The sequence below is a fragment of the Patagioenas fasciata genome, chromosome 5, assembly GCF_037038585.1.
Source record: "Patagioenas fasciata isolate bPatFas1 chromosome 5, bPatFas1.hap1, whole genome shotgun sequence".
Classification (NCBI taxonomy): Eukaryota; Metazoa; Chordata; class Aves; order Columbiformes; family Columbidae; genus Patagioenas; species Patagioenas fasciata.
Genome location: NC_092524.1, coordinates 8,141,963 through 8,160,131, shown reverse-complemented (window position 1 = coordinate 8,160,131; position 18,169 = coordinate 8,141,963). Strand labels below are relative to the sequence as shown.

Here is an 18,169-nt window from a genome sequence, read left to right as displayed (position 1 = left end):
TATTGTAAACTTAAACAAGAACAAAAGCATAACCAACATTGCTTCTGTTTTTGTAATAGTAATAAGAAGAAAATGTAATGCAAGAAAATCAACAGAAGATATTTTCCCATTTAGTTTTATTCCTTTTTTTTTTTTGTCTTGCAATTTAAAATTTATCATCTTCAAACCAAATGCATACATTTTGGAAAAAAAGTCACAAATTATCAAAGTTTTTGAATAAATTTCTCTCTGGTGACATGACTAGGTTAAAAAAACATTAGGTGTCTGAGAGACTGAGGAGACTGTTTTTCACTTGATTCAAGTTTTGTTTCCAGGTGTTTAGAGTGTCATACAATTGCTGCCACTGCTGCTTTCCGAAAGTCCGATGTGTGCTGTGACTAGAGAAGTAAAACAAAATTGGAAGATGATTACTAGATGTCATGCTCTCCTAATAATTCTTGTATAGCATTACTTTATTCTCATGAGTGAATAGGAACATTTTTATTTTCTCTACAGAAAGGGCTGCACTTTACAGTTAGATAATTCTGTAGCCTTCCCAAATATTTAAAGCAACAACAGTCATTAGTATTCTTGTCACTATTAGGTCATTAAATGAAATGTGCTGGAAAATAGGACTCTTTCATTAAATAAGCTAATCACATTCAGTGTGAGCTTTAATAAAATTATGATAAATAGCAACTATTTAACTACCAGCAACTGATAGGAACAATACCTTGCTTCTAGTTAAAATATTCTACAAATGTAAGTGAAATAATTAGAACACACTAAGTTCTGCAAAATGCTGTGAAGAATTAAGTCTTACCTGACAATGACTTTCCTCTGTGTCTGATCGATTTTGCAGTACACCATCTTTGTCTTCACAGCTGGAAAAAAGCAAGGCTTTGTTGAGCGCTATTTTCAAGAGTTCAAAGGTATTAAACTGCATTAAAACTGTACCAAATTACATCAATACAAACATCAAAGCGCAGCAGTTCACTTAATGTTGTTTTGCTGTTGGTTTTAACAGTCTAGTAGGCAGAAAAGCAAAATGATGTAACAAGATGAAGGTCATGCGTGAATCTTGTTGTGTAGTGCCACTCTATTAAAGCAATATCCTGTACAGTTTTTATGAACTTCTCTCTCCTACAAAAACATCCTCTTCTCAAGACAGCAAACAAAAGCAGATGACAAATTAAACCTGCAAATGATTTATTAGTTCTATAAAGAATTACATGAAATACGGTTCCCATCACTGAAAAGACAAACACTGTTTAAAAGACGACAGCTGGTCTTTAAGCATGAAATTTTGCAACTATATCGTGTAACAAACAAATTAAAATTGAATATTTTTCTGAATATTTAACATTAGCTTAGAAGCCTACAAAAGCTATTTTTTATTAGCATTGCTTGAAATGTGGTACTACAGTTCTTACCATCAATGACAAATGCTTCTACATCATCGGCTCCGATCTGAAGTTCCTGTTGCATTGTGTCAAATGATATTTCTTTATTCTCTACAGCCATTCCCATGAAAGTAAGTAGCCTCATTTTTGCCATATTGTGTTCATGCAACAAGCCTGTGTGAAAGTGTTGATAATTTATGGATATGAATTATTATAATTCAATAATACATTAATTTGCTTTACATGTTATATTCACTATATATGCTTCCAATAATTTAAAATTTATTTCACATCAAGAAAGTATTCCACATGTCCTTATCAACATTTTTGGAGATAAAACATTTAATTCCTGCATCTTCCTTGTGTGTTTTGCTAAGATAGCTAATTTAGTTGTGAATTCAGCAAGACTCAGGTGTTGTCAGTAAAAGGTAATAAATACCTACAAAAGTGAAGCACAGAGATTTGTTTTTAAACAGTGAAAATATCACCCAAACCAAACTGTAGGTGGTACGGGGTGCAAGTGAACTTTTCAGTTGCATCCCCTGGGAGAACAGCAACACAACAGCAAAGGGAAAACACTCAACTGGTAGCGTCAAAACCTTTGTACGGCCTCACTGCTCGTGCTCATGCAGTTGCTTGAAAATAAACCTCTCTCAGTAATGGTTTAGCAACATAACATTTTTCTACCAGAAGAATGTGTTTTGGCACTGAAATAACTGCTTCTACCACAGCAAAAAAGCCTTGCTGTAAGCCCATGTGGCACTCACATCGAGCGTGGCAAAAACATCCTTGTCAAGAATAGAGGAACAGATATTAAGAGTTGGGTTAGATCTTTTCCATGATTGTTTGAATGGCAACAAGAGGAATTGAGCCAAGGGTTTATATCAAAATCAGAGACCATTCTCCTGAAAAAATAAAGCCTGGGTCTACAAAGTTCCGGTATCCAGATGAACTGAGGCATTTCTTATTCCAAATTCTGTGAGGTACCGGCTGAGATTCAGTGGAAGCTTCTATAAAATCAGTGTCAGCATCTTGTTTTGGAATGACATTATAAACATTCACATTGCTTCAGTAAATATTTAATTTTGGGATTTATAACATCCATACACTAATAGGAAAGCACATTAGTGCAGGACATTATGTTGTGTTAATTAGCTATAATTATGATGCAGGTTCTCTATTTGGCACCCATTCAACAAAAATGTGATCACCATAATTCATACGAACGAGGAGCACCAGCAACAACACCTAACTGGGTTTAATGGAACTCTACAAGCATCAAAAAATCAATTAGCACACATTAACCCTAATTAACAAATGCAAATGAGATGCTGATTAACTTTCCGAAAAAGACTGCTGATAATACCAGATTAAATGTGGACATGTTAGGGCGATTCAGTTGACACAGATAATGCTACTGCTGGCCTAAGTTGTCAGCATTAATAACACAACAAATTGTAACAAACTGATGCCACCTGTAGGAGCTTTTCCTTTTCCCTGCACAGCTTTCTGAGACTGGCTTTAATTGGTCCCCATCCACAAAAGGGGAGAACTAGAGCTTTTGCTGTCACTGAAATCCTATTATTAATATTCTTTATTTTAAAGCCCAATGCCTTGGTAAGTTATTAAAATAAAAAAAAAAAATCTTTAAAGCGGAGTTAAAAATCTGTTCATTTTGGGGAATAGATCAAAGATGTTGTGAAGAACTTACTTTTGAATGTCTCATCTAACACATTGTTTTCTATACCAAACTGCCTTTGTTTTTCAAAGGTGTGGCTGATGCACTCAGACCAAGTTCCCAGCAGTCTGCTCTGCACTGCCACAGAATCTCCTGCTTATCCATGGCTCAAAGACATTCTGAGTTTCCCGACTGCACCACAAAACAGGTGAGAAAACAGGATAACTGGAAGTAAGGCTGCCTTACAAACCAGCTACACAGATGTTTAATGATTTTACTAGGATTACGTGACTCCTTTCACTCGCTGTATATTCAGAGGTAAACACAGATACAGGGAGGCAAAACAAAATAAATCACAACTATTGTATATTATGCAAGTAATACTATGTATATGTGTAACTGATTTTCCACATATTTACTCAAATGTTAGCATAACAGCATTTTCAGCAAATACTTTCATGGACAAATAACTATCAGATAAGCCATTTCAATACTAAAGATAATTAGAATAGAAAAGCCACGTTTCCCTAAGAAAGAACAGTATAAGATATCTACACAACTAACATTTTAATATATATGATGAAAGTCACGCTTATCTTATATACACGTTTACAAACTACCAAAACTTGCTGCTAATTTTATCCACGAAAAATCATATTGATGCTTCCATCACTTTAATACCCAAAGTACCAGCATTGTAAAGCTCTGAGGGTAATTATTCTCAGAATTACACCACACTCCATTAAACAAAATAATGCATGTGGTAAAAGGCTGCACTAAACTCTGAGCAAAACTACGCCTTTCCTCAAATGCATTCAGCCAGTGTTCAAGTGTCATTTCAAAATCAAAGTTATAAAAAAATAAATAAATCTGGTTTTTATGGAAACATTTATTCATTACCAATATGTCAAAACCTTAATGCAGTAATAAAAAAACCTGCATCATTGAGCAATTTCTGCATTGTCGCTGACCCCTGTCCTAAAAAGCTGGAATATAAAAACCGTAATTTTAATGCATGCAATAGCTTATGAACCAGTGCTCCTTTGAAACAGTCAATTACACATCAACGGGGGAGTGTCAAAGTGTTAATTACTACTCCTTTTTTCCACAGTGTGTAAATAAAGAGGGTGCTGACATTAACATTCCATCACATTGCTTCATGTGATGAAACAAATTAACTGGGGCAGACTGTGGCTTGCTGGGGCTAATGCATCAGCACACGCAGACACACACACACACACACACACTATTTGCATGTTTTATCTTACTGTTCAGGAGAAATATTTGGTGTTATAAAGTTATTAATCATAAAAAAATTGTAAGATACTCATACAAGCAGCCGGCTTACTCAGTGAGTTGTGATCTCTGGCCTAACCTAGAGTATCAAAGCATTAAAACTCCCATCCCAAATGGTTTAAGAGAAAAGAAGTGGGGAAAAACAGTTCTCTTCCAAACGCATAACACAACTTGTTCGAGTAGAACAACCCGCAGTTGGATGGGTCATTTACGGTCTAGTAGAGATCAGTCTACAAACTCTAATCCGTTCTTAACTCCTGTTACATTTCCTTGGCTTCAATATACGGGTTCAAGCTGAAGCACGTTGCGGCTTCCATATCTCAAGCCATGTAACTAGTCAGAAATGGAATGATCTGAAAACTTACCAAGGGAGTCAATGAAGTCTTTGTTGTTCTGATAAAACTTGACATAGGATGCTAGTTTAGCACTTACAAAAATTGTCAAAAGCTAGAAGATGGAAAACAAATATAAGAACAGTTTAAATATTATGTTTCCCTCCCTGCAGACTGCACAGAGATATGTATAAAAACTAGTGGTACTACATAGAAAAATAAACTATTAAGAGCTAAATTTCTGTTTTCTGTCGATAGCTGAGGGCAATCTGTGCTGAGCTCACTTCCTTTTCTCAGACTTGAAAGGCAGTTTTGCAACAGGACTCATGTGAGGGCAGGATTTGTAACTCTGACTTCTGAAAGTTCTGAAGGGAAACATTTCATATGTAACATTTTAATATTTTAATTCTAGAAGCATTAAAAGAAATAGTACATTGCAGCTCAATATTACTGACATAGATAACCAAATGAATTTCAAAAGACACTAATAAAAGAAGGCACTCTAGAGATATCAAACTATCTTGCTAAAAAGGAAGTTACTTACATCATGAATAAGTTCTCCTTCCAAAAATTTGACTGGTTTTAAGGCAAGAAGATGATCAAAGAGAAAGGTATTTGGATCCTTCAATGCTCGTACAATACATCTAAGCAGAAAAGAGGAATGCTTACTTTTACAGCAATACACATTTTTATTACTAAGTCCAACTCAATTTGTTGTTCTTTGCTTTCTAGGAAAACACCCAAGGGTTTTCAACTATTCTTAGCTGTAAGCCATGTCACGTTCCAATTTTAATCTTCATTTTACAGATGAAAAAACAGGAAAAAGAAAGCATTAAGTGATTTGCCAGGTAGCAAGACTACAGATCACCCTACTGTTCCCATCCATGCATTTATTTCCAGCCCCACCTTCCTTCCTACAGGTATTTTTACTGTCCTCTTAGAATTTCATAGAATTAAGTTGTTCAGGAAGGTTAACTATGAACAGGTGACACAAACCAGAGAAAACCCCAATATCAAGTGCTGCAAGGCCTATGATTTAGCAGTTGCAGCTCCAGACTGTAAACAGAGCACAAGTGTTTCAAGAGCTCTCAATGAAAGCGTTTGCTCAGCAGCATGTGAGAGGACTTGGTGTCACTCTCGCTCTGCCAGCCTGGACCACAACCCAGGAGAACCTCAGGTCTGCGCAGCCGCAGCGATGTGACCAACCCCAGCAGACACGTTCTGTCAGATGTAAAAGGTCCCCGGTTGCTGTCGGCCACTCAGTGGAGTTTTCACTTATGTGCAGACACTTTAATTGGCAAAATGAGTCATCCTGATTTTCCTCCATCCTCGAGTATAAACAACTCCCTTGAGAACTATTGGGTGTACACACCTGGCAGAACTACACGACTTATTAAAAATCTAATTCCTAAGAAGAATCATGATGGATAGAATGTCAAAATACAAGCTTTTACTCATTTTGGCCAGTGGGGAAAAGACACTGTTAAGAATCAATTTACTCCCAGCTTGTCCAACAAGTAAGTTTATCTCTGTGCAGTTCACATCCTTAGGACTTGCTCGCATAAAGGAGAGCAAGAATTTCCTTTCAACAGAAAGTGCTATTTGAAAAGAACACTTGAAGTTAGAGAATCAAACAATCAGGAAGTAAAAACACTGAAATAAAGGAAGCCAATTCAAATTTTGATTGCATAGTTGATGTAAAAAATGTCCTTACCTGCAGCTGAACTCTCTGCCAGCAGTGACCAGAGACACACACCTGTGCACCTGCACGGTGGAGTAAACCTGACTCTGCCTAAACCAACCATACCTACTGCTGGCTGCATACAAAATCTCTCCATCAAGTCAGCCACACTACAGAAAACAGGCTGTGGCATGGCCCCTGCTGCCAGACCATTCCATACCCTTCAGAGCAAGGTGATCAATGCAATTTAAAAATAGAGAAAAAGCTACTTTTAAGCAAATGGGGGAGTCAGTATTACCTGTGAGCATCAACTCTAGCCTGGGAAGCATTGTCCTCTGTGTAACTTCCCAGGAGTTCCACCATGACTTTTGCTGCTGTGTCACTATAGAAGAAAAACAAAGTTATCTCAGGATTACTGAAAAAAATAGTTCAAACAAGGCATTCAAATATTTAAATAATTCTATTATGATGCTATAGGTCAAATTAAATTACACTTGAAAAAGATGTAGATGATCCATTTTAATTCTAGTGGAGAGAACAAATTAACTAGATGTATTCTTTCAATTCTTGTTCTACAAAATGTTTATCTTCACCCTTCATTTCATTCTCTTAAATTGATAAATTACCTGCTGGCTATGGAAAAAGCTTTCTGAGCTAGGACCAGCTTTATATGGTTCACTAGAATGCTCTTCTTGTGCACATCTGGATTTAATCACTGCACAATAAGTAGCGCTGCAAAGTTTATTTCAAATGTAAAATGACATATCTTAAAGGATATTTATGGTCAGGAAAATGACTGTATAAAAGCTGCCTTTTCTTCTTTCACAGATTCTCTCTTCCGAGTGAGAGCTGCTCATTTTACTGACGACATCAGGCAGCCAGCAATTAGGTTGGTTTAGGCTGCTGCGAAGCGCAAGCAGCTTCCAACACTGCTGTAACAGCTCGCTTTCAGAAAAACTGATCATTCTCAGAAAAATGAGTAATCCTACAGCCTCTACCCCACATTGTTTTGTAAACAGCTCATCAATGTCACTGCAAACCAGCCCTGAGACCTTTACTGTGTCATTTTAACAGACGTTGGTTTATTCTCACATAAAAGGCCAGCAACTGCTGATGCTTTTTACAAAATTTTCAGAAAAAAATATACACGTTGAATATGCTGTGGGTATATACACAAAAACTTATTTCCTATTTCTCACAGGATTCTTGCTAATTGTTAAAACAGAAGGCTGTGACAGTTCTATACAGAGAGCAGATTTTGCTGATGCAAAATCAATATTTCCTTTGAACTAGGTGGGGTGTGGAGTTTGGTACGACCAAAACTCAGCAGTGAGAGCACAACCAAGCCTCAGTAACGTGAGCACGAGCTTTGCACAAGTCTCCCGTGCACAGACACAGGCTGGCAACTACTTTCCTAAGCGGTACTTTCTCAGCAGACAGGAGGAAGGTTGGCTACTACTCTCCAGAGTACAGTGAGTTATAGCGTAACATTAAGCTCTTCCTTCCAAGTCGCCCATTTCCAGATACAACAGATTTCCCCGTGTGGTCTAATAGGCCTACAAAATTTTCCTTAAAAGAAAAAAAGCTGTGCAAGACTGAAGTTTCAATCAACTTTAATTACTTAATAGTGTAAATTGCATATGGGAGGAAAACACACCACAATATTCCCAGTACGTACTGTGCTGTGATCCAGGTTTAACCTGTACAGCAGCACAGGTCAGAATGTTTTTTATGGGACGACGGCACTATCTTTATATGGGTAATTATTTTAAATCTCACAGTCCCATTATTTGACAACTTCTCTATAGGGTGAGGTTTTGTGCTCCTAGAGAATTTACCAGATCTCACTAATGTGCAATATGAATATTAAGACATCATGGGAAACAAGCAATATCATATATAATCTGGATGTACATTGAGCAAAGACTGTTCCCAAGGCAGGGGAATTTTCTACAGGTCCCAGCCATTATTCCAGAACCATGCGCAGGGATGTAAACTTGAATGAAATTTAAGACTTTGGCATTAAAGAGGTCAGTTTATGTTTTGTCCCGGCAACGGATAGTGATGTGCAGAAGAACTCATAGCTTTGCATCAGTGAAATAAAATTAGACAGCTTTATATATGAAAGAACTATTTGCACATAAATCAGACGATGATTTCTGAACTGGTGAAATCTTATCAACACGATGTTCTAGTGAAGACAACCAGTTTAATGCAAGACTTATACTATATACACATTCAACCCAAGAGGCTCCACTCCTGCACTATTCAACCTAACAATACAAGATTCTTTATTTCATATAAGACTTCAGTAGCTGTTCTTACACACTTCAGAACTGTGTTACAGACTTCTGGAGCTTCTCCTCTCCTCCTCCTTCCATTAGGAGCAAAAATTGAAAACTATGCATTTAGCTAATTTAGCTATACAATCCCCTATATATATATATATAATATATATATATCTATTTTAACAGGGAGGGAGTGGAATCTTTCACTTGTATTCCTATGAAACTTTAGAATGCTACAAGACAATTACTCCAAAACTTTCTGTGCTAAATTCTTGTCAGTCTCAGCAAATATGGCAGGCCTTTTAATCTTATTCATTCTATTCAGCATCAGATTACTACCATATATGAGGATGTTTAAAGCAGGAATACAGATCACTATTTCAACAAAGCTCATTCCTAAATGTGTATCTCACCCAAGATGCAAATGTGAGCATTTTTTCTAGCAAGACAGCTTGCACAAGTATTTTTGGCTCCGTGTGCCACTCTAGATGCACAACTTGACAAAAAGCCAGTGAGAATTGAAGAGTTATGGTAGATAAAAGAAAGAAAAAAGAAAATAGAGTACTCAGAGACTTAGCAAGATGCTGGAATCAAGTCCCTCTACATGACATGATTAAAAGGCACTAAAATTAAGTAAAACAATTCTTTTTGGAGGTGCCTGACACGCTGAGCTTTCTGCTATAGGTATGAATAACCAGACCTGCTGGACCTGTTTGAATGTGAACTCGGGCAGGACTAATGGCAGCCCGAACGCTGGCAGAGCCCGTTTGGGAGCTCCAGCCGGCTGGCGCCTGGCAGGGCCACGCAGAACTCAGTTCTGGCTGCCTGCGAGCCTGTAAAACTGGACAAGAAAACAGGTTGTGTTACCTTGCAGTTGCGTACCAACACAGCCGGGGAAACGCTGAAGACTAAAGCAGCTGAGGCACAAAATTCTATTGCAGAACCTTTATGGCAAGGAGAGTAGGCAGCAGAGAAAGTAACTGATCTCTTGCGATGTTCAGCTACTGAGTACAGAATTCAGAAACAAACCACACCAGCCACTTGTTTTCCACTACCGATTTTGTTTCTGTTGATCAATGGAAAGATAAAAATCCCTCTTTAAAGAGATCAAGACGATTTTGATCATCAGAAAGAAACTTCAACCAGAAAGTGACTCGAAAAGATGTGATAAAACAAGCTTTCACTTAACAGTGCAGGAGAAGCAACACCACACAAATATCTGCATGAGCTGCTTTGCATGAGCTACCAATCTGTTCACTACGAACTCATCCACCGGGGAAAAGTCTGTTAGCTACGGAAAACCAGCTCTTCTGCCACGCTGAGCAAAGTTAAAACATATAACCAATAAAGCTGTTTTCAACATGTTCGTTTCCCTTTATAAATCAACACAGCAACTGAGGTATGATTTTTATTACTTATTTTTCAGTTCCCACTTATCTTCCCATATGGCCAGATAGAGCAACATTCCTGAGTGCTGAAGCTGGAATGCTGCCGTGAGTTTCCCATACTATTGCAAATACTGCCCACTGATCCAGGAGAGTGAGCCAGGTCAAAGGTGCTCGGGTCACTTCTTGTTTTCTTTTCTGGAGAGAAGTGTAAGTGCTCTGAAAAATTGCTCCGTTCAGCGCAAAGCTTGCTGCAGCGCATGGTAAGGACACTGAGTGCAGGAGCAATGTATTACGGGGTCTGTGGAAGTTTTAATGCCTAACTTAAAAATATCACCTCTTATTAGTAAGCAAAAGCTATTTGGTAGCAAGATTACTGGTAGCACTAGAAACAAAAATTACAAGTTTAACCCACAGGTTTGTAACAAGAACAGCTAAAAATAGTCAACTATTAAGTATCAGAATTAAATTAGTTAAAACCTCTCAATAAATCAATAGGATGAGATGTGTTTAAAAGAGTAGGAACATTATGGAGTATCAGTGTAATATTTGTGAAACAAAGTAAGCACTGAACCACGTTTAAGATCTTTGATTAACATTTCTGGAATTATTTTGACCATCTGAAATCCACAACACGGTACTACCAATGCAAAAGCATTTTAGCATTAGGAACAGGAATGGGAATTCCCAATAATGCCGTAGCTCACAGTGTAACTACTCCACAAGGATTAATCATCCCTAAATTGAGGTTAGTTAAAAATGATCCTGCTATGCTGACACAGCATTTCCAGGCTACAATTTCGCCAGGCCAGAACAAGCAAACTCTCCTGTCAAAGAAACTCTCCTCCTCCTATGACAGCTCCACACTCGCCTTTTTTAACCCCTGGCAAGGTCACCTCCCCAGTCCCATCCACCGCACAGCTGCACAAACGGCTACACCAGCACAAACACACACGAACTGGGAGCGGGAGGGGACAGGACAGGAAGGTGCAGGACAGAGGAGAACCGCTTCCTTCTGCAGCACTACAAGGTTTTGCAAACACAGAAAATGCAAGTGCAGTTCTGCTGTCCCTGCAAGTCAGCAGTGTAGAGGTCCTGATGCTGCTTCACTGTGAAAATGTAAAAAAAAACCTTTGAAAACTAACTCAGAAAACAGAGTGAAAGGGAACTGTGGGGGTTAACAACACACCGCCCACACCCACATCCCAAACCACAACAAGGATGGTTTAGATAGGCTGAAATTGCTGCTGAATGAGATGCTGAAACTACTGACTGTCTCTATCACCCCAGCCAATGCCGCCAATATACTGTATCGCGTCTGTAAGACAAATTGCTGACAGCTCTCAGTTAAGACTTACATTAATTTACAGGCACGACACACACGGGATTACTCTACATGCCAGAAGACACTGGCCTGCCAAGTTTGTTAGATCAAAGATGCTTCTTATGATCCAGGATAATAAGTTAAAATGGCCAAGCAGGTATTCTGTGGACATTAATTTCCATGACCGGTGGAAAGCTCTGTCCTAAAGGTAGTGTTTACACAAAGAGACTGATTTTGTTAACTGTGATTGATAAGCCTCCCAACATCATTAAGTAAGAGATAGCACTACCATGCACTAAAATGTCAGAAGTGCAATTAAATAATAAATTTGGCGTAATGCTACAATGCTCAAAGATTAATATTTATAGAATTGAATAGTTTTATTTTGGAAGTCTGTGGTTTGCGGCTAATTCACTACTAATTTTAATGTTCTTGAAAACACTGGTTTAATGTAAGAGTTCTTAAAAACATAAAAAGAAAAAAAAAGGTATATTCAAATTGAATTATCAGGACAGATTAATTTTAGAAGTGCTATGAGAAATACTTTCCCTACAGATCACTTACAATATTTGAATTTAAAATACAGGTCTGTGGTATCTATTAGTTGTCTTTTATACCTTTTTTTGCAGTCTACTAGGACATCATAGAGCAGTCTCAGAAGAGTGTGCTTCTTCTCTGTGCCGAGATTCCAGTCAGAAATCCATTTTCGGACCTAGGCAGAATACAAGTGAAAAAGAAGCATTGGGGAAAAGACTAAAATAAAACTGAATATATTTCTCATAATCTCTCCTTTGTCCTTTGCGTCCTCCGACTCTCAGGCTTCCCATGCAGAACCTGGAAATTTTCCTGTGAGAAGCCAAAAGTCTGTGCTCTCCATGTTACTCCCTAAATAAGGATGAGTGATTCTAATAACAGTGATTCCAGAGCAAGGGACAAGAACTTGATGCCTCACTCCTGATCAAAGCTTCTTGTTTCCATTGCTATAGCAGGAATCCGACACATCTATGTTCAGCATCAAAAACAGAAAATAAACAGCAATTTGATTTAGATTCTGTAGACCTTTAAAAGACAAGAAATCCTGTATTCTGCGTATCTTATTTCACTAGTTTCTGGAAATTTGTAACAGAGACGGTCTGTATCAACTCTGACTAATATTTAGTGAGATGCAACGTGGTTAATAGAAGGGCTGTAACTCGAAGCACCACATTAATTACCTGATCTAGTTCAGTTGGAATGTACTGGATGGCACCACACGATGAGGCCACTTTGAGAAGGCTGCAGTACACCGTGTACCTCACAGGAGTGTTCTTGTCCATCCCGTGGAAGAGATTGCTCAGCCTAAACCACAAACAACAGGAAAACTAAGTTAAAGAGGTTTCAAAAAACGTTAGTGGAGCACACACAGATGTTTCTATTAAGCTGTGTGCTAGTACATGGAAAGCACCTGGTGGCACCTTGTCAGTGATGAATTGTAGCAGCTTCCAGTTTTGTAACCATTCTCAGCAAAGCAGCTGATATTAAGTTTGTAACGCTCAAGCAAAGAAAGCATGTTGGTACTTCTATTTCATGATAGGGAAAAAGAAGGTAAAAAAGAGTGCTTCTTGCAACAGAGGGACATATCTTGAGAGGCAACCCCCACTTTGATTTAAAGACAGACAAGACATTCCTGCCTCCTAAGAGGAAGGATTATTTGCAAGGTACCATCGTCTTGCTTTTCTCTGTCCAATACTTACAGCTGCAATCTAAGAGACGGGCGCTCTCCTTCCCGAAATTTTACCAGCTTCTCACACAGGCTTTCAATCAGCGCTTCCTGTTTGTCGGGTTCCAGGATAAGAAGCAAAGAGACAACGCTGTTCATCACGCTCTCAACATCTGCACAAAACAAAACATGCAGCTGTTTAAAACTGCAAGCAGCAATCATCAGTAGCTATTTAATGCTGGAGAGTTACTTCTGCTATGAAGGATTATTTTGTGTTGGCAAGAACTGTAAAAGAGAGAAAATGCCAAGAAAACCAATCTGGATATTCATCAGAATGTACCAGAGATTTGGCTGATGTCTTTTTTCACCAACATATCTCATGTAAAGCAAGAATTACCCCTCCAAGTTCAACACAGAATTTGGTATTTGATACCACCGTTGGTCCAAATTGTCTGTTCACATGCAACTTGGAGGAACTTCAGGTTTTGGCTTTAAAAAAACCCCAAACAGTGGCTTCCTACAGTACATCCAGACAACTGTCCCACAGTTCTGAAGTGAGAATACTAAGACCTCCCATACAGGAAAACATTTCAACAGGAGCACAGGGGACACCCAGACCACAGGGACAATGCCCACAAGAACAAGGTACTCAAAAGCCTCCCCAGCTCCTGTTTCAAGCGTGGTGTTCCATCCTTTCCAAACAGACAGGTTTTGTGTTTGCACAGTCTGCCCAAATATCCATTAAGCAAAGCAAAAAAAAATTCATTATCTGTGGAAAATATTATTTATTCCCCAAAATTAAAGCTGACCATGAAACAGCAGAGCAATAACTTTCTCCAGTATTTCACACTTATTTGCCTGCAATAAAAAGCGACATGAAAAATAATTATAAGTACTCCTTAGATGAACCATGCATTCTTTCAAGCAACATGTACTGGTTATTGGTTATATTAGCAATTGATTTTTTACATGTGGAAGTTCTAAATGGAATTTCTGTATTGGTACAGAGTACAGGAGGCACAGAGAGACCATTTAAAGCTACTGCAGCATTATCAGTGTCATTAAAACATACTAGTGCAGTTTCTAAGGATCTATAGCCTTAACTCAAAACAAGATACTGGCTACTGAAACTCTTAATCTTTTAAAAAAATAATACTCAATGTTCACATGTTAAAACTTCTACTTACAAATGTCCAGTCCAAATTTTTGTTGTTACTTGAAGCTTTCATGATCTGCAGCATCACAGCCATCAACTGACAGCAAGACTTGTTTCTATTATGCTTCTTTTTTCAGAGAGAAAATTTATTTTATATACAACTTGCTACACCCTCATAACAAGCACAGTCCAGCTCGATTTCCAACTTCTTTAAAGAGTGGTGGATGTTTGGAGAAGGGAGGGGTTGAGTACATGCGCATTTTACATGGCAATGATGGAAATAAGCACTTTCAGTTTTATAAAGATGCACGTGTTAACATGCAAGCCATGCAACACACCTCTAAATTCTGTCAACTGCTACTATTTGAAAGCACGGACGGTGATACGTTTAGCAAAACCAACATGACTTAAAGATGCAAACCTTTGTCATCCTCTTTCAGACACACATCGCAAACTTCGATAATCTGTGCCAAGTCCACATGAAGTCCACCTTCAGCGTTTTCTTCAGAGATCTCTGCTCCTTTGGATTTCAGGTAGGCTCGAAGTTCTGCAGCCTTAATTAAAAAAAAAAAAGATAACAGACATAAAACAGTTGCTATGTGAACAGTAAAGGCAAAGTAATTTAATTTCTTACAGATTTTTGTTCTGCAACCACCCCTCTGCCCCCACTGCTCACTCAGGCTTCCTCTCACTTCTCCTCACCACCCTGTTTCCTACAACGCTCCCTCTCCTCCCTGTTTATGTACAACCCAAATACCAACGCAGCACAAGAGGCTGCTGCACATGCTGCGGCTGGTTTGCCAGTAACTGAATAGATCAGACAACTGTGGAGCTTTCTCACAGTATGAACGTGTCACTTAGAACTCATCAGAGGACAGCAGGCCTAGCGAGCTTTTGTGACAAATATGCTTTCTTCTTATGAATTCTTATTATCTTTTACTCTCTTTGAAAGCTTCATGCAAAACAAACCACTTAGTTGCTTCTTCACCAGAAAAGAAAAAGGGTGTAAAGAAAACTGCTTCAGAGAAAGCAGAACCTACAGTCTTCATGCGAGGTAAAGACAGTTCCTAACAAACTGCTATAATCCACCTCACCTTGACAGTATTTGAAAATAAACTGAGAAAGTACCTTTCCCCCAGCGACAGGCCCAAGTTTTAACTTCAGAGTCCCCAGTTTCAGCAGCAGAACCACAGCCCTTCAGAAACAACCCCAGTGAGGCCACACAGCTCCTGGCACAGGGGAGCTCCAACCGGAACACCACTGTGACACCAGGTGTCATTTACATCAAGTTCCATGTCAAATCATGATGGTACCATAAGACAAAGTTAAATGCTCCAGGCCCCTTTGCTGCATCGAAGCTGTTTCAGACAAGTTGATGGGGATTTACTGGACATTACAGCAAACAGAGACTGGCCTGAAGGGTTTCCTGCCTGTGGATTTCCAGCTATGTATATATACACACCACTTAAAGGACACTGGAAAAAACAAACACTAAAACTCAAGAGCAAAACAAAGTTGTAGCTCAAAGACAAACTTCACCGTTCTCAAGCCTGGTATACTGCGAATCCTGCAAAACCAAGATCTGTAACTAACGCTCCAGCCCGTGTCTGAACTCATTTTCCTCTCCCAAAAAATGGTGCTGTTGAGAGTAAAGCGAAGTGCAAGGCAGGTGGAGACTTCTGAAGAGGGAACTGCAGAGACAGACTCATCTCATGAGGAAAGGCTGAGGGAGCTGGGGCTCTTCAGCTTGGAGGAGACTGAGGGGCAACCTCATTAATGTTTATAAATATATAAAGGGTGAGTGTCACGAGGATGGAACCAGGCTCTTCTCAGTGACAACCAATGGTAAGACAAGGGGCAATGGGTACGAACTGGAACACAGGAGGTTCCACTTAAATTTGAGAAGAAACTTCTTCTCAGTGAGGGTGACAGACACTGGAAAAGGCTGCCCAGGGATGTTGTGGAGCCTCCTTCTCTGCAGACATTCAAACCCGCCTGGACACATTCCTCTGTAACCTCATCTGGGTGTTCCTGCTCCGGCAGGGGGACTGGACTGGATGAGCTTTCCAGGTCCCTTCCAATCCCTGACATTCTGTGATCTTTCAGTTCACAGTTTCTTTGATCTGCCCGTTCGGTCTCTCTCGGAACAGCTCAACAAGTTCACGGAGCTACACAGGCCCGGCAGCCCCGGCGGGACAGGCAGCCCCGGCGGGACAGGCACCCGCGACCCCGCCGAGGGGGCGGCCTGACAGACACCGGGACACACACCGGGACAGACACAGGCCCCCGCCCCGTCAGACCGTCAGACCGCCGCCCCCCCGCCCAGGCCGCCGCAACCCGGCCCAGGATCGACCCCGAGGGCCGGGGCTCGGCCCCCCTCGCGCTGCCGCCGCCACCCGCCCGCTCCGCTCCCCGCCGACCTGGTCCTCCTCCGTGATGTCGATGAACGCCGGGACGCTCATGGCGGGGGAAGCAGCCGCGGCCGCACCGAGCACGCCGCCCGTACCGGAAAGGCAGAGCGACTTCCGGTGCCGCGTACCGTCCGCTTCCGCTTGTCAGCCGCGAGGCGATTCTGCGCTGGGCGGGAGCGGGGCGGCCGCTGTGACAGGAGCCGGGACAGGAGCCGGGACAGGAGCCGTGAGAGGCGCCTCTGCCCGCCCGGCTACGGCCCCTCCGGAGGGCGCAGACCTCTCAGCCCCCGCCGGACCCGCTGTGGCCGCGGTTCCCAGGGGCCTGACCGGCCGAACGCTGCTGAGGGCACAGGGGCCTCCGCCCGGGTCCGGGTTCCACCTCACGATCGCTTCGTCAGGCATTCCCAGGGCTGTTGGTGTCCGGAACGCCAGGGCTGTTCTTTGGGGAAATAATTTTTTTTTTCTTTCTGTCTAAAAGAAGTAGTCACTCCCCCTTAAAAGTGTATGTTCTTATCTTATTCCTGGAAGAGTTTAGATAATGTACTTTAATTTACGTATATTGGAAGTGAAACATGGTCAGAGAAAGAACAAAAGTTCCTAACCAAATCGTAGGACCATAGAATCATTTTGGTTGGAAGAGACCAGAGCAGAGCCATGAATATGCTGAAGGGAGTGGAGCATCGCCCGTGTGAGGAAAGGCTGAGGGAGCTGGGGCTCTTGAGCTTGGAGAAGAGGAGACTGAGGGGTGACCTCATTAATGTTTACAGATGTATAAAGGGTGAGTGTCAAGAGGATGGAGCCAGGCTCTTCTCGGTGCCAACCAATGATAGGACAAGGGGCAGTGGGTACAAACTGAAACACAAGAGGTTCTACTTAAATACGAGAAGAAACTTCTCAGTGAGGGTGACAGACACTGGACCAGGCTGCCCAGGGGGCTTGTGGAGTCTCCTACTCTGGAGGCATTCAAGACCCGCCTGGACACCTTCCTGTGTAACCTCATCTGGGTGTTCCTGCTCCAGCAGGGGGATTGGACTGGATCATCTTTTGAGATCCCTTCCAATCCCTGACATTCTGTGATTCTGTGACCCTCAAGATCACCGAGTCCAACCATAACCCAACTCTGGACTAGAGGATGCCACACCAGACAGTTGCTGTGCTTAAAAAGTAGCAGATGCTGGTTTTATTGTCTTGAAAATTCCCTATGAAATGTTTTCATTCCTCAGTAAAACGAACCTTGATGAGTTCAGCTTCACTGGCTGGGGAGTGGGAGTTCCGTCCCTTCTGCAAAAGCTGAAAAAACTTAATTCCGCTATGGAATTACTGGACAATAATCAAAGTCACAATCCGAGGCTTGGGGGAATATTGTGAGCTTGCGGAACAGCCTTTGCATCTCCTGGCTCTGCGCTCTGAATTTCACACATTTGTCCCACAACTAACACACATAGAGTGATTCTGTCCATAACCTGTTTTTGTTTTGGATCACCAAGTGTTTTGGGAAATGTTCCTAATATTGGTTTCATATAAAATATATAGAAGA

At 40.7% G+C, this 18,169-nt stretch overlaps 1 protein-coding gene across 1 annotated transcript; it reads right to left on the bottom strand.

Annotated features, from left to right (window-relative positions):
* Positions 1 to 99: 99 nt before the first annotated feature.
* EIF3M (eukaryotic translation initiation factor 3 subunit M) lies at positions 100 to 16,772 on the bottom strand. Its single transcript, XM_065840074.2, has 11 exons — positions 16,642 to 16,772; positions 14,643 to 14,775; positions 13,100 to 13,238; positions 12,581 to 12,704; positions 11,984 to 12,078; positions 6,668 to 6,751; positions 5,233 to 5,332; positions 4,722 to 4,803; positions 1,413 to 1,556; positions 803 to 863; positions 100 to 377 (listed from the first exon to the last, which is right to left on the bottom strand). Exons 1-11 carry the CDS (start codon positions 16,681 to 16,683, stop codon positions 257 to 259), a joined length of 1,125 nt encoding a protein of 374 aa, XP_065696146.1. The 5' UTR covers positions 16,684 to 16,772; the 3' UTR covers positions 100 to 256.
* Positions 16,773 to 18,169: the final 1,397 nt, after the last annotated feature.

Excerpts from the sequence above, each read along its gene's own strand:
- EIF3M (XM_065840074.2), bottom strand. The coding sequence starts at position 16,683 with ATGAGCGTCCCGGCGTTCATCGACATCACGGAGGAGGACCAG. Across the intron at positions 14,776-16,641 it reads ACATCACGGAGGAGGACCAG|GCTGCAGAACTTCGAGCCTA; the intron begins GTCGGCGGGGAG and ends TTTTTAATTAAG. Across the intron at positions 13,239-14,642 it reads TCTGAAAGAGGATGACAAAG|ATGTTGAGAGCGTGATGAAC; the intron begins GTTTGCATCTTT and ends TGTTTTGTGCAG.